The sequence below is a fragment of the Acartia tonsa genome, chromosome 11, assembly GCF_053477335.1.
Source record: "Acartia tonsa isolate MP-2025a chromosome 11, ASM5347733v1, whole genome shotgun sequence".
NCBI classification, from domain to species: Eukaryota; Metazoa; Arthropoda; class Copepoda; order Calanoida; family Acartiidae; genus Acartia; species Acartia tonsa.
In genome coordinates, this window is record NC_137270.1 from 32,756,568 (window position 1) to 32,779,701 (window position 23,134).

At 30.3% G+C, this 23,134-nt stretch overlaps 1 protein-coding gene across 1 annotated transcript in view; it reads right to left on the reverse strand.

The window, feature by feature from the left end:
* Positions 1 to 855: 855 nt before the first annotated feature.
* The window catches only part of LOC145331249 (cell adhesion molecule 3-like), a 63,275-nt gene continuing 40,996 nt past the window's right edge, over positions 856 to 23,134 (reverse strand). The window contains exons 7-14 of the mRNA XM_080175866.1: positions 16,489 to 16,553; positions 13,869 to 14,004; positions 9,610 to 9,711; positions 8,612 to 8,696; positions 4,063 to 4,157; positions 1,435 to 1,505; positions 1,300 to 1,342; positions 856 to 953 (exon numbers count right to left, since the gene is read on the reverse strand). Coding sequence (XP_080031992.1) covers positions 856 to 953; positions 1,300 to 1,342; positions 1,435 to 1,505; positions 4,063 to 4,157; positions 8,612 to 8,696; positions 9,610 to 9,711; positions 13,869 to 14,004; positions 16,489 to 16,553 — 695 coding nt within the window. The remainder of the gene's footprint in view (positions 954 to 1,299; positions 1,343 to 1,434; positions 1,506 to 4,062; positions 4,158 to 8,611; positions 8,697 to 9,609; positions 9,712 to 13,868; positions 14,005 to 16,488; positions 16,554 to 23,134) is intronic.

Below are 23,134 nucleotides of genomic sequence, written 5' to 3' on the forward strand. Positions count from 1 at the left end.
GTCTTTTGAAGCATGACAAACAAACCGATAGACCAAGTAATTTATTTATTGTATGATCATTAGAACAGGAAATCTTAACCAAACATTTATGCTGTCTATTATAAACAGCAGCCAAGTAAATGGCTTAGATAAAAAAAAAGTTTCATGTAGAATGTTTCAGAGGCACTTTTTCTTAGAAAAGTAGATAAATTAATTTCCCTATCTATAGATATTGAAAGCAATCAAAGTGTTTGGTACAGACAGACAAACATACTACCGTAAATTATGTATGACTACCTGTTCTTTAACTACTTGGGACCATTGATATAGAGGCGCGGGATTTCCATCTCCTATCATTTTTTTTTAAAATTACATCTTACAGAGAGGAAAGAGTGGTTGCGGCTTCCCTAAAGGATCAAGTCAAGCACAAATTTAATAAATAAGAGGTTGGTGTTTTCGTGTGTTTGGGACCAAGAATCTAAAGGGAAGAGAAAATGGTCGATATTTTGAAGTATATCCCCAATGTTAATACACAAAATTACATCTTCTGTACAATTGAATTACAACATGGGGTTAAATCGTTTGGACACTCAACTTAATTAACCTACTAATAAAAATTCATTATAAGTCCCCAAGGTTGATAAGCGGATGAATTAGAAAACATTATGATAAAACTTTGGGGACTATTAGGTAATAGTCATAAAATAACAATCGTTGTTAAAGCTTATTCGACCTGGACAAAAGAAGAAAAAATAATAATGTACATAATTATATATCAATGATGTAATAAAATTCCTGAGCATTGTAAAGTAACTCCGCCACCTATTTGAACTTGGGAGGAACCTACAGGAACTGTTGATACTAGGCTAGGAGGATCTAAAGAGATAGATAGAATGATAATTGTAGAGTAACTCCGCCACCTATTTGAACTTGGGAGGAACCTACAGGAACTGTTGATACTAGGCTAGGAGGATCTAAATAGATAGATAGAATGATAATTGTAGAGTAACTCCGCCACCTATTTGAACTTGGGAGGAACCTACAGGCACTGTTGATACTAGGCTAGGAGGATCTATAAAGATAGATATTCAGATAGATAGAATGATAATTGTAGGGGGATCTATATAGATAGACAGGCTGCTATTTTTTAGATGGATAATTACATGTACATAGATGGATAATTATGTTATGAATTCTTTAAAATGTTTAACTCCGGTAATATTTTTAATTCCAAATACTAATTAGCAAGATAGATAATAGAAAATGTTTTAAACTATAATTCTTAAATATTTCAGATTAATCAATTAAAAAAAAACTTACATTCTACATCTAGTTGGACAATCATAGGACCGACTACCCCAATCTATTAATAAAAAAGAATAAAAGTTAGATTACTGTCTTAACATTTAAAAATACATTTTGAAATGATTACTTTAATTTTATAAATGAATATACCTGATTTTGAGCAGAACAAGAATAAATTCCCCGATCCCCCTTCCGTATCTCCATGAAAACTATTTTGCCGCCTAAAAACAAAAAAGAATTATCTTAAAAGATAAATCCTATCCCTCGTTATATTATTATTCATATCAAATGTTTTGCTAAATTCAAAGTGACTTTAATTCTTAATGCTAGCTTTAAGTGCCTTGTAGAGCAAGGAACAATACCCCCCCCCCCAAATTTTTAAACAAATTATTAATGGGAGGAGGTCTAGTAAGGTTAAGTTATATTTGTTACTAGCCTTTCAGGAATAGGTCACCATAGGTAATAGCTACTCAGTTTTAGGGTCTCCGCTGGTGCTGCCAGTAGTTTTATGTGAAGAATTCCTGTAAAAACATTGTTCCCCCCCCAAAAAAAAAATTGGGGGGGGGGAGATTTTTATTTTGGGTGGAGTTGGGAGTGTCCCACGCCCAAAGAAAATAGTCTAAAACCACCAGAGGACCAGTATATTCCCTGAAGAGTAGAATCCGATCGGTTCAGTGGTTACCGAGATCTTAAGGGACAGACGGACAGACATCATTCTACTTTGTATTATAGATAAGTCAACATACTTTAAATTATCAACTAAAATTTTTTATTTCTTTGTATCTATGTAAGAATAGATAAATATCCTTTATTTTAGCATGTATAATCTCATCTTTATTACTTTCTATCTGATTTTCTTTCAGGGCGCTGTTAGGGGTTTGTAAGAAGGTATTCAATATAAGTATAAGATTTTACCATACCAAAAAGAGTATAAAAGACTGTTTAATTAAGTGAAAAGTCTTTGTTTATAAGTCAGGAGAATATTCATAATAAATTTAAAAACCAAGTATTTATTTTAAATATAAATAGTTGCTTCTAATTTCTACTAGAAAAAAGAGCATAAATCCATTTCCAGTCACGCTTTATATTTAATCATATTTTTAAATGAAGGTCAAGAAAGTACTTTGGGTGATATAACCGAAAAGTATCCTGAAGACGGATAATTGGAAAGTGTTTTTTTTTTCAAAGATTAAAGGTAAAGGGATGTTAATCCCCCTCAAACTTTGAAACCCTTAATTCTACGCTCCTTAAAATCTTACGAAATGCATTTTATAACGGGGGGCATACCATTAAAAACTTTCATTTAACCCTACTCAAAATTAAAAGCTTTGACGTCCCTGACTAGTACATATCCCCTGATTACGCCCATAAACCTTTCTTATTCTGCAGGTATATAAAATTTTACAACTGCGCATACTTCATTCTAGTTACAGATGTAGGGAAAAGTAAACAGGGTAAAACATATTGTAGTATGGCCTTAACATCGCTGGATTAAAACCAGTTCTGTGCCTCATTGAAATTTCTTGTATCAGGGCAACCAAAACTGAGTGTAATCTTTAAGTTTCCATTCTAATATCCACGGAAAGTTGTCTATAATACGATGTATTAAGTATTCCAGTATGGCTTCGAAACCGATTAATATCCGTTGGAAAAATTCGTGCATCGAGGAAAACAACAGTGAAAATTTTCATTTTAGTATTCGCGGAAAGCTGTCTTGGGTGTAATATGATGCTATAAATACTACTAGGTTTGATGAAACCAATTTTTCGTATTTAGATTTAAAAGAAAAATTTAAAAAAAAAAATTGGGGGGGGGGGATTTTTTTTTGGGGGGGGGGGTAGTCGACCCCACTATTTTAATTTTAGTTTTAAAAAGAATCTCTTTTTTTTTGGGGGGGGGGGTATTTTTATTTTTTGGGGGGGTTGCGGGACCTATGAGAAGCTACCCTGTTAAGGAGAACCCGATCGGTTCAGCGGTTAGCGAGATCCTTCGCTACAAACAAACAAACAAACAGACAAACAAACAGACAGACATCGTTCTACTTTGTATTATAGATTATTGCATTTACCTATACTTTTACCATATTTAAACCCTACCATAAGTCTCACTTTCTATATTATCTATCTACATATCTTTCTATTATTTTTTATTCTATCCTTCTTTTTTGTGTTTGTTTGTTTCTTTATTCTTATTTTTTATTACGATTTTTGAAAGCTTCATATTAATCCTAAGGTTTAATATGCTAAACCTTCAAATTCGTTAACGTTGGATTAAAAATTATAATATTTAAACCAGGATTGGTAACCCCGAGGAGCCGAAGGCCCAGGGTAACAAAATTTAAAAATCTAATGATTTTTATTTTAAGACCCGTAGAAAATTATTGTAATTAAATTTAATGCTATACATGATTTTTCAGTATTGCTGAGAAACGGTTCTAATCCACTGGATGTTAATCGGTTTAGAATCCATACTGGAATAACAATTCCCGTCATACCCATTTCCTCTTGGTTACATACCACACCGAGTTTTTCCCTATTGAATATTTAATTTTCGACAATACAAAGTATACAGGACTCGGCAGCCGCGCGTCAGTCTCAGGGAAATCAACCTTTCCCAATTTTAAAAATCAGCTAAAATTCTAACCCCGACCAAAATATGATAATTCAACTTTTCAACAACAAAAAAATGGGTTAAAGTGTGAGGCACGGCTAATAATACAGCCATAAAAAGCAGACAGTTAGAATTGTATAATAGCTTTGCAACTTAAATAAACCATACCTTGATCAATAGTCTGTAGTAGTCCCTCTTTTCTCCAGATAACCCGTGGATTCGGGTTTCCCTCGGCTAGGCAGTGGATTATCAGGAATTCGCCCTCCTTTGAACAATATGATACTTGTTTTCTTTATATTTTGCCTATGCTTAATTTTAAGTTAATCGGTGCTTATTCTTAAAGTGCCCGTTGAGTATGAAACCCCCTTTATTGCACTGAATTAAAAATAAAGGGAAGTAGAGGTGATTTTTTTCCTATGCCAAACCCCTGCGGGGAATCAAACACTTTCGGGATTACTCCTTACCTATAACCTAACCTTTTTTATATAAATGCTCCACTTTCGAAAATGTAAGATATTTTTATCTGACGTGATTTTTTATAGAATTATTACATTTATGATTATAATTTTCTTATTGCATGAGATTATTCTACAAATATATAGAGATATTTTCATCTAAAGAAAATTAATTTTTCCTCAATATAAACATTGTTAAAATAAAATGCATAATTTTTGTCATCAACAAAGAAATATATCATGCTGATAAGTCAGATACGTGAAAATAAAAGCAATAAAAGGTAAATGCCCTGGTCCATAAACAGGCACAACTTTTTACTGACAACTAAAGCTATACTTTCAAATTTCAAAGATAAGTTCAGATAAATTGCAATTTGTCCTTTGACGATCACTTGACCCTAAAAAATCAGTTTTTTGTCAGATTAGATATACCTACATGATAATACATATTCATTATGTAGGTCATTATTATTTCAGATAAATACCAAGAAATTAAATACAATTACATGTAGAAATTTTCTCTAAATAACTAAATTTATTTTTTGGGGGGAATAGTAATAATATCACTCCCCAACCCCCCCTATGCATTACGTAAAATAGCATAAAAATTGCTATTTATAAGTAACAAGTTTTTTTAAATTAGATAAAGTCCCGCTTTTCACGTAACTAACAAGACAAAATGAATTGTATATATATACCAAAAAAAACTTCCAAATGCTTTGGCATATATTTAATATGTATGTAAGACTTCTTATATAACTTTAAATTATCAAAATTGCGTAAAACATACATATGTTATATTTTGATATTTTGCAAGAGTTAAAATTAGAAATTCCTCATAGGATCTTGTACAAAATTACAAAGTAAAATAGACCATGGTGAGTTTTATTTTCAAATTAAATGTATTACCGGTTCTTTTCAGGCAATGTATTTTGATTAATATGCAGAAATGGATATAGAGTGCGTGAATGTATTAACAGGGGAGAATTTGTCATCAATTTAGGTTGCTAATATGGACTTCATTTGGCCAGTTAGTTTATCCAGTAGGAGGGGATTGGGTAAATTGGGTTAATGTGGGTATCGTTATTTTAGCCAGCTACTATTATAATTTGATTTAAGTACATGAAAATCTGGTGCAACACACAAGTATTTATTCGATTTATTTAGAAATAAAACGAACTTCAAGAATTATTATAATAAAGTGATTGAGGTCCTTATTGTATTTTAAAGGAAAGAGAAACTTTACATATGAACAGACAGAATTACATACAGACAAATCATTTATATGGTAGCATAACTAATAAAATTGTTGATTAACCCTAGCAGTTTTCTAGAAGATTTGCAGCTAGTAAAAATATAGGACAGAGAAGTATATTCTTAAACATGATTGACTTTCATGAAAACAGCATTTGACTTTTTGGAAAAAGAAAAAAGGGAACTGCTGTTCTTTCATGTTGACATAGAAGCCCCATCAAAATTCTAGAAATTATTAAGTAGTAAGCTTTTTTGTCTGTACCTTAGGATCACGCAAAACACAGAATCAATATGGTTCTCCTTTATAGTTAAGCTTCTTATATATACCGGGATGGTTTAAGGCTATTTTATTTTTATGAATAACCCGAGCGCAGTTGGTATTATCCGTTTGGTACCAGCCTAACATTAATTATGATTTGTAGAAAAGCTCGAAGAATCATAATTTATTTTCAGGAACCATATCCTTGTCCTTGATAAGGTTTAAATCTTTGGTGTGGCTTAGATCTGATTGCTGCATTACCCTTCCCTCTCCACTTTCTAAGGCACAGCTAAAAATATTCATAAATATAAACAAAATAAGCCAACGAGATAAAATCCATAAAAAAAACGAAGAACATAGCCAATAAATATATTCATATGGTATGGCGGACAAAGTAGGTTATGAAGATGCTCTTGCTCTCCTCATAGGTAAGGGGAATATTCACACGAAATCGTGTAAATCGAATCTAAATTCTAACTGTTATTAATTTTCTTCATATTATTATAGATGGACATGCTGACTAGTGAATTACATAGTAGTTTGTCAGATTAATCTGAGCTTGATCTTTAAATGTGTAGCCGTAGCCGTGGCCGTAGTCGTGGCCGTAGTCGTAGCCATCGCGACTGCCAGTGCTGCCAATAAAACATGGATTTTTAAATGTTTGAAGTTTTTACGTATTATTATTATTATTTTTTTTCTTCATATTTTTACTGAAAATTTAAAAAGTGGTTGTGATTTAAAGATATAGCATATAGCCGTGGCCACGCGAAGCCAATTTGATTTAAAGATCGCTATTTGGTTAGTGGCTGTACCTTTGGCCACGGCCACAGCTACACATTTAAAGACCCAGCTCTGTATAAATTTTTAGAATACGAGGAAATAAATCCGTGAAAATTTTTCAGAATGGCAGACCTGTGACATACAAAATTTCCACTGTGCCTCTCCCTTTCTCGAAACTTTTTCATCTTAACTTTGGCTTTAAAATGAAAACTTAAAGAAACTTTCAAGTAGGCAATAGGTTATATTTCCTTAATAAATAGATGTCAAACTGATAGATAGAAGTTTAACTCAAAGTTAACTGCAATTTAAATCTTACTATGAATATAATAAGTTTTCCAGCCATTAAATTATATCATAAAATATTTTGTTGCTCTCCCACAAGTGGCAGGTTGAGCATTGATTACACGAAAAACTACCCACCCCCCGTAGGCCCCCGACCCCATTATTTTTATTATATTTCAATAATAGGTGGTGTGTGACGGGGGTTTATTAGTGCTCAAAAGGGTACTTTGTGTGATAACGTCACGTAAAATATTCCATACAATTGATTTAGCATTACATTGTTCTTTTCTAGAAGGCATAATTAATTAATAATAGTTGAGACTTTTTGGACCAAGGAATTCCTCTTTCATCTTATATCATGAGAGTTGTTAGATAAATATATATTAGAGAGATTTTAAACAAAAAAAAATAGTTACTAAAAAAAGTTTTTTTTGACTGTTGACATTGAGATTATCAAGTTACTTAGTCTTGAGAAATGTAAAGCTGAACAAAACAAGGAAAATTACGTCCATAAACATAAAAGTTAATAATCCATAACATCTTACAAATAACAGCTGTTTTTGTTAGGTGTTGACATTACAATTATCAAGTTAGTTAGTCCTGAGAAATTTAAAGCCGAACAAAACAAGGAAAACTACATCAATTAACAAAAATTGATGATCAAATTAACTACTTACACATTGGAACTGTTTTTTTTTATGTTGACATTGAGATTATCAAGTTACTTGGTCTTGAGAAATGTAAAGCTGAAGAAAACAAGGAAAATTACGTCCATTAAAAAAAAACTTAATAATCAAATTAACAACTTACACATTTTGGCAGTTTTTCAATGTTGGCTTTGCGATTATCAAGTTACTAAGTCCTTGAATAAAACAAGGAAAACTACGTCCATTTATAAAAACTTAATAATTAGATTTACAACTCAATGATTACAGCTGTCTTTTAGCTGTTGACATTGCAGAGATTATCAAGTTACTTAGCCATAAGAATGTATAGCTGTGACGAAGTTGCATAGAAAACTTCTTGCATGAAAAAAACTCCATGGTATGAAATTGATCTTTTTCCATAAGTTGTTAAGCAAAGTTTGTTGATGTGTGTTTTTTTTCTCTGTCTCTCCTCTTTCTGTCTCTCTTACTCTCCCTCTCTATCATTCTCTCTATTTTCTTTTCCTGTCTCCTTTTTATCTCTCTCTCTCATTCTCTCTCTTTTCCCTGTGTCTTTCTTTATCTCTTTTTCATTCCTTCCTTTTTCCACCTAAATATCTTTTCTTCTATTTATCTCCTTTTTCTTTCTACTTATCTCTAGCATTCATTTGTTATTGTTTATGATTCGTTTTCTCCATCTTTTCTTTCTTTAACTCTTTTCTTTCTATCTTTTTTTTGTTTATTACGACATTTATTATCTATCTATTTCTATCACTTTTCTCTCTCTCATTTTCTCCCTTTTTAATCTTCCTAATTATTCTCACTTTATTAATACTTTTTTATGCTAATTCTTTCTAACTTTTGTTTTAAAATATAATTTAATAATTTAATTAAAAATCCATTACTATTGAAATTAAAAGGAACTAAAATAGTCATAATTGTGCCTTCTTCCTTCTTCAAATTGAGCACAAAAAGATATACAACTTTTCCCAGATTACTTTGTCTACATGGGAAAGTTAAGATTTACAAAGTATCAAATTGTTTCCTTGGCTAAAATGGTGGAGTGTTTGCTCACTATCCGATGTAGAGTTCCATTTTGCTCATATTCTACATGTATACGTGGAGCATCTAAAAAAAATAATAAAATGTTAGGGAATTGAAAGTTATATTATTTGTTAGGGAAACGCAAAAAAAAACAATATTTAGTTAGAGGAGTAAAAACACAAATAAGTTGTGAAATGTAGAGTTCCATTTTGTTCTTAAAAATCTAAGATAATAAAAAATGTTGGGAAATTGAAAGTCATTTCACCAGTAGAGGATCAATTATATATTAAATGAAGTTTCGATAGTCAACATGTTTTACATTGTAGGGAGAGTCATAAAATTTTATTCTTAATTTCTATCCTAAATGTTTGTTTTAAATTAAGCAACTTGAATACCTATATGCAAAATCATGTTTATTTTTGCTTTGAATTTTAAATAAATAATTTGTTCTTATTAATGATATATCAAATAATGTATAAATGTTCTAGAAAGGGAGAATCATTCAACACACATGAAAAGTATAAAGTGAATAAATGTAGTTGTATTACTTTTTTGCATGCAAATGTATTGATTTACTACCAGATTATATCTTCATACACAATATTGCAGTACCTTCATATACACACAACCAAGGCCGTATTGGCTTGTCTAATCAGTGAAAGAAAGGCTTGGATAATGTAATTAAAAGGTTAATATTAGCATAACAAATATAATATTTCTGTACACTTTTTACCTTTTTTTTATAAAACTCAAACTACTATAATATTATTGGTTTGTAGAAGGGGTAAAATAACACTAACATTCAGCATACAAATTACATTTGTCTGGAATGAATGATATGCAGAATATGGAGACAGTCAAAATACATAAATTTTCTTTCTAAAAACTGCATACTTTTCTCTTGTGAGATTATATTTTTTTGCAATCACACAAAGTCTAATACCAACAATTTTAATCCTTCTCTATATCAACAACTAATTTAAATGACTAAACTTACATTGAACATCTAGAGACAGGTATGAGACAAGGTTGTTGTTGAGGGCAGGATGATGGGCTGTACAGCTGATTTCTGATCCATGACTGCTACGCTCACCAATAACTAAAATGAGAAGTTTATTATTAAACTTTTAATTAAAGTTGAAAATTTATTTTAGATTTTGCATGAAATGATACTAAATATATTTTTGATGATTGTTGGCATTTTTTTGGCAAGTAAAGCAATAATTTTTCCAGTTACATACAAGATGTTGGCTTTATATATTTTTAGCTCTAACCTTATATTTGAAACCCACAAGCATCTCATTTTTTTTAACAGTAAAAAACAATGTGTGAGAACTCATTTGTTTTGTACTTATTTAGGTATATTTTATTAGTTTTGCATAGAGAATATACATGAATGAAATAATTAAACTTTTAATTACCTAAAATCAATAATATTAAATTGATGAAAACTAAAAATCCATTTTCTCTTTACCCAAACAAATTGTTGGCCTTGTGCTATACAAATGTTGAAGCAAAGCTATTGAACTTTACACCTTTTTTAACAATGCATCCTCTTCAATGCACAATTTAAAGTTTGATGCATATATATCATACAATATTGGAATTCAAATTCTAAATTGGAACGATTGATAAATATATATTTGTATGTTTTCAATTCATTACAGGTACATACATATGATTAAAACAAATTAATAGATAATTGTTCTACAGCAATATTAAATTATAAATCAATGTATTAGGATCAGAAATCCAAAGTTTGTATGTGTGTTGGTTGTGTTAATTATATAATCCTGCATAATTATTAATTAGGTAACAAGGTATACAAACTTATACCAGAAAGGTGGAATCATAGAATACTGAGAAGAACCTCCAATAAAGTGTTTGATAGTCTATCAAGAATGTGGAAATGTTCAAAAAATCTTAAAAATACAATTAGCTTTACTTTTCTAATTGATCAAAACAGAAATCATATTAAAAAAATATTTTTTTTTATTATAGCCATAACAATTGTTTTATAAAAGTCATATTAATTTTTCATTGCAAAAAATATCTATAGTAACTAGTGCAGAATAGCTACCTGATTAAAAATCTATCATAGGTTTTTTTTGTAGAAAGTACAAAAAAGAAAAAAAGAATATACCTCTATATTTATAATAGCAAGAATAGAATAAGCAAAAACTTTTAATAGCATTGTAGACAAGTCTCTATACAATGTTTATAATGTAAATAGTTATTTTTGAATTGCTTCATTGAAATGTTAAAATCAATTATGTGTCATTGTATGAATTAAATATGAGTACATATTTTTATAAAATGTCAATACAGAAACATAATATTGTATATGAGTGTTAGTACCAATAACCATACATTTGAAAAGTTGATATAGTAGTTGAGTATATGTATTTACTGTATATTATTGACATTGAATAAAATTCTTAATATGTTTAAGATTAAAAAAAACTTGTTTAGATTTGCATTAATCTATTAGTATTTCTATAAAAAAAACTTTAGATATAAATGTTGTAATATGCTTCAAGTTTTTCTTTCTTTAAACTATTTTTCTTTTCTGAAACTTTTCAAACACTTCATTTTAATTTTGGTTCTATTGCAAATTGTTTAAAATCAACCAATAAAAACAACTTCATCATTATGAAATTTAAAAATTTCTGATATACAATCTGTTTCAAAATGATGAAGATTTTGATATTATATCACTTTTTACTTTAAACTATTAACAAATTCCTGCTGTTGAAGTTGTTTTCTTTAAATACTTGTCACTACCCCTTGTGCAAATGTAAGTGTTTGTGTGTTAATCTTGAAATGTGAGGTTGTAATCTAACTTTAGCCCATCATGCAATATTGTCATCCTACAAAATACCCAACTTACAAATGAATATAATCACATCTCAACTTGAATATAAATGAAGAATGATCTGAATCTTTACAGGAAAAACCTAATAACATATTCCTTTGAAAAAGATGAATGTAGTAGAAAAGACAATAACGCTGAAAAACAATTTTCATTATACAATGCAGTCTCCTCCTTCCTCTAGAATTTATCTGATAAAATTAATTAACTACCTGAAACTTTTTGTCACTTAATTCAATTTCCTTACTTAATATGTATTGACAAAATACATGGATTTTAAGAAAATGGAGACTAGATTGATGTACATACATACCCTGTTACAAATAACAAAACTACCCCTTCTGCAAAATAATATTGTTAGCAGGAAGTTTGAACACTGCTAGTTTGTGAAACCCAATGGAGATTTAAACACCCACTCCCAAGTTTTTTTTTCCAGATAACATGTTTTAAAACTTTGGGAACCAATATTTAAAATTAACAGTCTATTGTCCCCTCAATACAGAAATAGAAATACATTTTAAGATTAGAATTTGTTAATAGCAGATAAGCAACTAGCTGCTAAGTTGCTTATATTTATTTGATATTTCGTATCCCCAACTGTAAGCAATACACAAGTATAGTACTACGGGAGTAATACAGTAATACAAGTGTTGTGCATTAATGGATATAGAATATACATGGATATTATGACAGGGGAAAAATTGTCGTCAATTTAGTTGCTAACATAGACATCACTTATTGGTCAGTTCGAACATCCATTTGTAGGGGAGTGGATAGGGTAATGTGGTGGGTTTGGGGATCGTTATTTTAGCCAGCTACAAGTTTCACTTTTTTAGAGTACATTACAATTTGGTGTAAGATCCAAGTAATAATAAATCCATTTGTGCAATTCAAGTATTTATATCAAACACAAGGACAGATATGTGCATTGGGATCCACTTAACATTTATATACATGAAATAGGAAAACTTTAAGACATATAGAGCAGTTGAAAAAAAAAAATTAGCAATAAATAAACTTATGTATATATCTTATGTTAGTTAATTGCTTTCACTCAACGTATCCTATGTACATTTTTGTACAATTTAATAATGTATTGGCTGATCCCCTAAGATCTTTTTTACCATACTGTTTTGATTATGACCGTAGAAGAGTAAATTTGTGCTTTACCTCAAAGTTTTCTGCGAGCAAGGACCCCCACCTCCCTATTTTTTATCAAATTGTTAATTGTTTTATCTATTAAGCGAATATTTATAGCTAAACCCTGTGGTACCCTAACCCAGTTGGGCTACCATGTACCAAAATTAATCTGACCTAAAGTAAAATAGAAATACACGAAAAATTACCATCCCCTTATCTTCAATTTATTACAAAATAGTGTGGGGATAGGGTTCCTGTGCTCGCTAGCCACTTTAAGGGATCTTACTAATTTTTGATACTCTTATATAAGGATGTTGAAATTACTAAAGGGGTGTTACACCAAGTCCCCCCCCCCCTACAAAACAAAAAAACTTTGAAATCCTCTTTTACTCCTCTCAAACTTTGAAACCCCTAATTTTATCCCCCCAATAAAAAAAGTTTGGACGTCCCTATAGAGAGTAGTTGCTTAACTATTATTATTATTTATACTTTACTCTGAATATTTGAGAATCATCGGATTAATTATTTAAGAAGATTATGTGCCACTACTTTGCCAAGTGTTTAATTAGAAACAATGCAAATAATTATTTATGTAATATAAGGATTATTAATTGCAAAACATTGCTAATTTTCCTTTAAATTGTATGTAACATTTAGATAAGAAGGACACTTATATAGAAATAAAATATGAAGGAGAAAAATGAAAAAACAAGGTTTGGGAAAATGTTTTTTCTTAATAACACATTAATAAGTGATAAATATGTAAATTTATCTTCTTGAGAAATATCAGTCAAAGCACCTTAAAAAAGATAAAAATCTTGCTGCCTAGAATCTTTGTTTTTATTTGGCACTCCCTCGCAGTGCAATTAGTCTAAAATTCTTTTTGAACAAGGGTAGGACGGATAGGGAAAAACCACATTAAAGAGTTGCTGTAAATATACTAAAAATAAAATTCTTTATTGGGGCAAGCATAAAGCATAACCGAATTAGCTGCAGACCTAAAAAATGTACCTGCTAATTAGAGTAAAACACTAGAGGGGGGAGGAGTTCAATAACTATAGGTCCCAATCCCAAGGACCTTGTGCCGACTCTTAATTGAAAATTAAATAACAGTATCTGGAATATTAACCCAGCCAAGTAGCAAGAAAAATTTTTAAGCAGATGAGAAAGGTTAATGGAAAGGGGTGGCAGTTAGTTATCTGTATATATGAACATATTATACATCTATACTATAGATTTATTACCTGTTAGGACAGAGGCATTATCACTGTGATGGATCCAGTGTTGGCTTATGGCGGGGGGGAGCTTCCATGAATAGGTGGGGGGAGGGTCACCCCCCAAGCCAAGGCAGGTTATACTTGTATTTAAACCCTCCACGATCTAAATAAATATATAATGGTAAAGGGGAATTGTATATGAAATGTTGTAAAAAAATAATTAATTGGTTAAAGTAAGTTTGTTCCTCTGATATAAAAATAGATTTGTGACAGCATAAATCACAAAAACCAACATCATAAAGTAAATAAATCTGGAGGTTTTTTAATAGACATGATTTTTTTTGTTGAGTAAAATAGGCACTTCCAAGCAATGATTTATTTTCTACTGGTTAAGGAGAGAGAGGGGTTAATTTTTTGGGTCTGGTATTATCCCTAATACCACTTGGACGTTTTAGGGAGTAAATTTAGTCTACTGCCGTTTTCATGGATTTTTCAGTGAGAATCTCTTTTCTTTCAATATATTTGTCGCATTCAATTTAATTTAATGTGTATAAAGCAACACATTGTTGTAGTATAGTACTGTCAGAATAAGGGATAGGATAATAATAGGTGATAAATAAGTACTAAAATTGTATGTCGAGCTTAATTTTAAAATTCTGTCTATTTTGGAGAAAAAAATGCTTATAATTATTTTAAACCTGTAATATTAAAGTACAAGAACAGAGCTTCAACTAACTCTACTCACGGATGAGGACCCTGTGCTAACTTTCAATTGGGTCTTTGAAATTAGCTAATAGCGTCAGAAATATAAACACAGGCTAGTCACTACAAAAGAACAGAAAGCCTTTTGCTAGCAGACGCATAGAGTCCCCCACCACTTGTTCCAGGTAGTTGTCAGGATTATACATCTATATTCTATACTTATAATGCATAAATTTATTCCTCCATCCCTGAGAAGTTCTAGTACATTGTAGTAATATTAGAATTTCAGAGTTAGGTAGATGGAAGATTGATTTGTCCTGTAAGGGAAAGTGGGTGCCAATTTTCGAGACTTTTATCCTCCCTCTACCTTCAATATCTCAGAAACCTACTTAAGTATTTTTATTAAACCAAAAAAGTTAAAACTTATTGATTTCCCCCCTTTTTCTTCATTTATTTATAGAATAAGGGGGATGGTTGGGTTCATTGCTAGACTGACACGGTTAAGGAAATCCCCATTAGTTTAATATGCCATAAAGACTGTCCAAATGAATGTTTGTGTGGTTGTAAAACAAAAATTAGAGAATAAATTCCTGTTTTGGGGCATAGGATTGGTAATTATACTATTTAGCATTCTTAAAGGAGATAGAAAGCTTCAAGATGTATAAGTAAAAAATTCAAAAAATTAAATATACGGTATTAAACAAAAGCAGTAATGTTTGACAAATTATTAATGATAAGGCAATTGATAATAATATGAATTAATCTACCCCTTATGTACATCAACATTATAGGTTTAAAAGTTTGGACACTTCTAGTTAACAAACCAGTTTTATCTAAGTATCCAAAGTTCTAAAGCAAGCGAAGAAGATAAAAACACAGTCCTAATACTTTACCAAAATAAATATGTAATTTTGCATCAATAACCTCATGTAATTTCCTTGAATATTTAAACATTTAACTTATTAAATAGCATTCTATACTTTATCGATACGATAAAAGCACAAAAATAAATACAAATGGTATATCTAAAAACGACTCTATTATTTTTTCAACCTCTTCATGCATAGTCCCCTATAATACAAAATATGTCTACATGAAATAAAATGATTATCCAATTTAAATTAAAAGTCATCGACTTAAATTTAAATCAAGTATCTATCTATCTATCTATCTATCTATCTATCTATCTATCTATCTATCTATCTATCTATCTATCTATCTATTTATATATCTATCTATCTATCTATCTATCTATCTATCTATCTATCTATCTATCTATCTTTCTATACCTGTATTTTATTTTGAAGCAGAAGGTCTCCCTTGTAGAAGATTATTGAATCTGGTGCTTTCCTCACTAATCAATCAATCAATCTATCTATATATCTATTTATCTATCTATCTATCTATCTATCTATCTATCTATCTATCTATCTATCTATCTATCTATCTATCTATCTATCTATCTATCTATCTATCTATCTATCTATCTATCTATCTATCTATCTATCTATCTATCTATCTATCTATCTATCTATCTATCTATCTATCTATCTATCTATCTATCTATCTATCTATCTATCTATCTATCTATCTATCTATCTATCTATCTATCTATCTATCTATCTATCTATCTATCTATCTATCTATCTATCTATCTATCTATCTATCTATCTATCTATCTATCTATCTATCTATCTATATATCTATCTATCTATCTATCTATCTATCTATCTATCTATCTATATATCTATCTATCTATCTATCTATCTATCTATCTATCTATCTATATATCTATCTATCTATCTATCTATCTATCTATCTATCTATCTATATATCTATCTATCTATCTATCTATCTATCTATCTATCTATCTATATATCTATCTATCTATCTATCTATCTATCTATCTATCTATCTATCTATCTATCTATCTATCTATCTATACCTGTATTTTATTTTGAAGCAGATGATCTCCCTTGTAGAAGATTATTGAATCTGGTGCTTTCCTCACTAATCAATCAATCAATCAATGCTAAATCTCTTTTCAGTCGGAAGGTAGGTAAATAAACCTGATATCTCATTTTTTTGTCTAAAATCTTTTGAGACTCTTATTAAATCTTGATTGGGTTGTACAAAGCTACAGTGTTCAAACTTTTCCTCCAATAATTTAAAGTAGAGGGAATTTTGACTAGAGTAATTAGAGTCCATTTGTCTTAAATCAAATTTTCAGGAAAGCATTATGTCGAAAATCGCATTTTTTTCATATTCTGCTAAAAAGGAACAGGAAAGTTGCTATAGTTAACAAATATCTGTTTAATATTAAATAGTTATTTTTTCCTTGCACAAAACCTAAATTGAAAGTGTAATTTCCTTGTTTTTATTCCGAAACCTTGACTTTATAAAATTATATAATAATTGGCTTAGTTTTTATTTTGTAAAAAAACACTGCTTCATAGTCTTGCAATCAATGGAATAGCTGAAAAGATAACTATATCACTTCTAAGTTTAATCTAATTGACAACAAAAACTTTTTGTGACTAAAGGATGGAGTTTGAATTAAAGTAGAAAAAATTTATTTTGTTACAAGTAAGTTCTTATTTTATTGTTTAACATTTTTTTATGAATTGATGCATACGAAATTTCTGTCCCATGTTGTTGTGTAACTCGCTTTGGTTTTAACTCAAGCCGTGTATAGGTATTCTAAAAATTAACCCATTTAAATAAGATATGTTAAAACACTGATCTTAGTCATATTTATATATTAATCTGACAAACAAATAAAAAACGGTACAGTGGAAAGTGTCATGTGTGATGTCATAAAAATGGTTTAAAATACGTCTATTATCCATGTCTTTTTTAGGGGTTTCCTTTCCCACTTCTCCTCTCATCAAATACTTTTTGAAAATAGCATAAAAAATGGCTGAACAAAATAATTATTCCCTGAAAAGTACAGCACAGCTGATTTAATCATTTGCGGGATCTTTTATGCCAAGTAGAAATACAGGCTTTTTATTTAAGAGTGTTTAATGCTCTATTTTGTGATTCATTTTATTTAATTTTAAAATTATTCCAATCCCTTCTTGGTTTCTTTTTCTGTCGCATTATAAATAGTTCAAAGTTAAAGAAACTATAAAAAGAGTTTTTACAATTTGGTTAATTTGAAAGATCAACAACTCCACAATGCATAGCTAATGTGTATGTACTCAGTGACTTGATCTTTTAATTACTATTTAGGGGTCCGGTTAGCAAGATCTTTTGGGAACAAACACACATAAGTTAAGTTGCTTTATAAAGAGAGACAGAATATCCTCACCACTTAATCTTTAGCTTAACCACTGTGGGGTAGACTGGCCCAAAAAAAACTAACTTGGGCTTTAGCCAGCATAACATAACCTAATCTAAAGTAAAACACTAACAAAATTGCCCCCCCCCCCCCCCCAACCCTCTAAGTTCACATTTAATCTCAAATTAAATAAGGAGGAGGGAATTTTATATCTTGCCTTTTGGAAGCAAGAAAATGCCTTAAAAAAAGACAATTAACCTGGTTTGAACGAACACAGCCAAACTGGAAAAAAGATATTTAGACTTGGTGGTTGTTAAGAAGCTAAATTTCAGTCAAGTTCATAAATATTTTATTGGGTTTTGTTGGACCGACTATTTCTTACGAAAATTACCCCCATGGTGGTTTTATAAACTTAACCAAAATAGGGTTTTGAGTAGGAGTAATAAATGAGGCTTATTGAATGGTAAATTACAAAATTATGGCAATTTTCTGTATTTTCAGTAATCTTTGTTTGCTAGAAGATTAGATATTAAGTGGTATTCTACGCTGATACCTAAAGCCTTATGAATTAACCAACATAAGAACAGATAGAAAACAATCAAACAAAGTCTTCTCGACTTTCAAAACCCTAGGGTGCTTTACTTCAGAAATATCCCCCTTGTACGTGTGTCCCCCTAGAGGGTTAGTCGCCTAGTTCGTCTGTCGCACTAGTAGGTTTGTCCCCATAGTTCTTTTGTCGATGAAACACTATTTTAAGGTAAGAAAAGAGGGTTCAGACTGCAACAAATAGAAAATTGTGCAAAAGTTTGTATCTTTGATCAATAATAAAACGTTTTTTCTTCGTAGAAATATTTGCAATAAGTCTGCAAGAAGATACTAGTTTCATAGCTAAGTAGCGCAACAATAAAAAGCTGCTAATATTTTTAAAAGATATTGTGTGTGTATGAGTATGTGCAAGGAGGGAGGAGACATTTCACTGTAAAAATTGCTAGTACCCAATGTTCTATACACACGTTATGTTTATGTTATGTTATGTATTCTTTGGCATAAAAACATTGGGTACTTTTTATCAAATCTTAGTTGGTTCTAACAAGCAGTATCAAAACTTTTCGATAATTTTTGAAGGGGTAGTTTTGTTTGTCATTATTAGGGATGTACATCAATTTATTGTCTGTTGTCCCATGGGTGTAACATAAGTTTCAGCGTGTTATGGTTTTGAAAAGAATTTTGGCTATTTTTGCCCTCCCCTCCCTCCTAAAGAGCCCTTTGATGTTAGGGGCACAATCACTATAATATAAATTCACTAAAGCCATATTGAAGTTATTCTATAATATGTTTTTGCCTGTTTTGTTATAATGTAAAAACAAATATTTTTCATTTTTTTCTGTTTTTGACCAGTATCAATCCATGTATAAATAAAATTACAACCTTTATTGAATTATATTATAAAGCAGTAATGTCTGTTGCTTAAGATTTCGATAACTACTGAACCGGTTGAGTTCTCCATTTTCCGGAAGCTTTACAGATGTTTCGGGTTAGTTTTCTTTTCTTTCGTACTCCTATATACTTGGGGCGCAGTCGCTAGCAAATATTAATATATTCTTTATAATCACGGATAATTTACTTAAATTTTTCTTAAACATTTGAAAATAGTGTATGTACAATAACCAGAAATAAGCTTGAGATTGTCAATATATAATTTATATTGCATTTAAATAGGGACAACAATTCACAATTCAAGGTCTTGTCGTTAGATTTGTCAATGAGCTTATCATTAGAAATCTCAGGGTAACAAGGTTAATGCAAAACAATGTGTATTGAAAGCGGTTCTACTCTGCTTTTATATGTTCGTCCCACTGACGGTATGGGGAAATGTGATTTATTGACCGCTATAAGTAGAATATAAATGTATAAGTCGAAATAAAATTTAAGTAAATTTGTTGAAAACATGCTTAAAAATAGGATACTGTTTGAGGACATACTAACTTTTTTAGGACTTAATTATAGAGATGCTTCGCTTACAACATTGTATTTTGTTGTCCTAGGAACTATTGGTTATAGGATTCATCATGTTTGAAAATGGACGGACGGACGGACGGAACGACCCAAATTATACAAAAGCGACACCTTAAAATTATCAGTTACCCATTATTAACCTATTCCTATATTTTCACTATTCATTTATCAAAATTACATATTATCGGTTTTAATACACTTTTGAAACATGTTTGATGAATTTTCAAATTTTCAAAATAATGAATTTTTGCATGACCTTGTGTATTGGACAATTAACCTTACCCTTGAAATATTGCTACCAGGGACAGGATTGGATATATTATTACTTGGATGTTACTCTAAATTTTTATGTTCTCTAGTAATGTGAAACTCGCAACAGGCTAAAGTAAAGATACCCCCCATCAAACCCCATTACAACATCCTCTTTCCTGGAGGAACGAACTAACCAAAAAATGAGTTCCCTGTTAGCAAGCTAAATTGACGACAACCTCCAATCTGTCATAATATCCACGTATATTCTATATCCAATAGAACAGGGGTACAGATATTTATTAATTTTAATTATGTAATTCTAATTTAAGAATCGAAGGTGCTCTACAAAGAGGGTCTAAAAACCAATGTGCATGTAATGTAATAGTTATTTCTCGCATCATATTATAAACAGGTTTCCGCGGATATACAATGTACAATTATTAAACTGGTTTTAATCTTATGATCCCTAGTAGTTTTTAAATCTGACAAGTAGTGACAAAACCTTGTCTAATCTGAGTTTTGACAGGTTTTCCTCAGGTTTTAATCTGCCCGCCCCTCATCAATCAACTCTGACATTTGATTACATCTCGTCAGATTGTAATCTGACGAAACCTGTGTTTTTGCGCAAAAAGGTACTAAAACTCAGATTACTCAGGATTTGCCGCCAAATTTTTAATCTGTCAGGGGGGATTTCAGATTATAATCTGACGAATCTGACTCAATTTGAGCAAAGTTCAGGTGAGTAAGATCGTAATCTGTGATTAAATTGACCCTCAAAATTTGCCCAGTTAATCCCTTATCTGACATTTGATGACAAACAGTCATACTCTAACCTGACATTTGATGACAAACAGTCATACTCTAATCTGACAATTGATGACAAACAGTCATACTCTAATCTGAAATTTGATGACAAACAGTCATACTGTAATCTGACATTTGATGACAAACAGTCATACTCTAATCTGACATTTGATGACAAACAGTCATACTGTAATCTGACATTTGATAACAAACAGTCCTACTCTAATCTGACATTTGATAACAAATGGTCATACTCCTAACTGACTTTTAGTGACAAACAGTCATACTTTAATCTGACATTTGATGACAAACAGTCATACTCTAATCTGACATTTGAAGACAAACAGTCATACTCTTATCTGACATTTGAAGACAAACAGTCATACTTTAATCTGACTCTTAATGACAAACAGTCATACTCTAATCTGACATTTGATGACAAACAGTCATACTCTAATCTGACATTTGAAGACAAACAGTCATACTTTAATATGACAATTGATGACAAACAGTCATACTCTAATCTGAAATTTGATGACAAACAGTCATACTGTAATCTGACATTTGATGACAAACAGTCATACTCTAATCTGACATTTGATGACAAACAGTCATACTGTAATCTGACATTTGATAACAAACAGTCCTACTCTAATCTGACATTTGATTACAAACAGTCATACTCTAATCTGACATTTGATGACAAACAGTCATATTCTAATCTGACAATTGATGACAAACAGTCATACTCTAATCTGACATTTGATGACAAACAGTCATACTCTAATCTGACAATTGATGACAAACAGTCATACTCTAATCTGACATTTGAAGACAATTAGTCATACTCTAATCTGACATATGATGACAAACAGTCATACTCTAATCTGACAATTGATGACAAACAGTCATACTCTAATCTGACATTTGAAGACAAACAGTCATACTCTAATCTGACATTTGATGACAAACAGTCATTCTCTAATCTGACATTTGATGACAAAAAGTCATACTCTAATCTGACATTTGATGACAAACAGTCATACTCTAACCTGACTTTTGATGACAAACAGTCATACTCTAATCTGATATTTGATGACAAATAGTCATACTCTAAACTGACTTTTAGTGACAAACAAGCATACTCCATACTGACTTTTAGTGACAAACAGTCATACTCTAAACTGCCTTTTAGTGACAAACAGTCATACTCTAATCTGAATTCAAGTGAAAAATAGTCATACTCTAATCTGACTCTTAATGACAAATAGTCATACTCTTTATTTAAACAAATAATAATTCTGATATTTTGATTTTAATAGCAATAAATTTTACAAGATTAAAAAATATTTAATTAAAAAATATAAAACTATAAAATTAAATGATGGTACTCTTCAAAAGATTCTGGTTGTTTAAGTTGTGCAAATGGGTCAACAGAAGTAACTATCATAAACGATTTTGTACTTATGTAACAATCTTTTAATTAAGTTATTCTATTGAAAATTGTCTCTTTCTTAATTTCTCATTTCTTTGTTTGTGTGGTAACTGCATCAAAAACTGTTTATCAACAATTTAAAAATAAGTTATGATGTAGTTTTAAGATTTATAAAACCACCTCAACACCAGACTAAAAAAAATAACAACCTGACATTGAAGTGATTCTAAAATTTTGTGTTAAATTAATTTTTGACAATAGGTATACTAATTAGAAATGATTACAAATCAACATATAATATCTAAAGGGATAGTTGCATAAAGTGCATTAAAAAAGTTTGATGGCAAACATAAGTTACAAAAATACCATCTAACATATATAATTTTCAAGTCTTGATATTTTTAAAACTACCTGGTAGAAAATTGAAATTATTACAAATGTATGTCATCTAGATAAACTATTGAACATAAAAAAATATGCAGTTCACTAAATTCAAGTTTAAATGCAATTCTTGCAACTACCCCTTTGATGCAAAAAATAAGGAAAAATTTAATACTATTAATTAGATATCTATGAATATTTGATTTCAACATTCAATTATACAAATTATACATTAAACTAAATAATAATAATATATCAGAAAAAAAACTAAAAAACACAGAATATGCAACAATATTTTTTGTTTTTGTTAATGTAGCTAAGATCAAGATTTATATTGTGATATATTTTGAAGTAGTTTCTATATTTTTTTAATATCCTCCCCCCCATAAAGTTTTTTTGTCTCTTATTTTGAATGTTAGA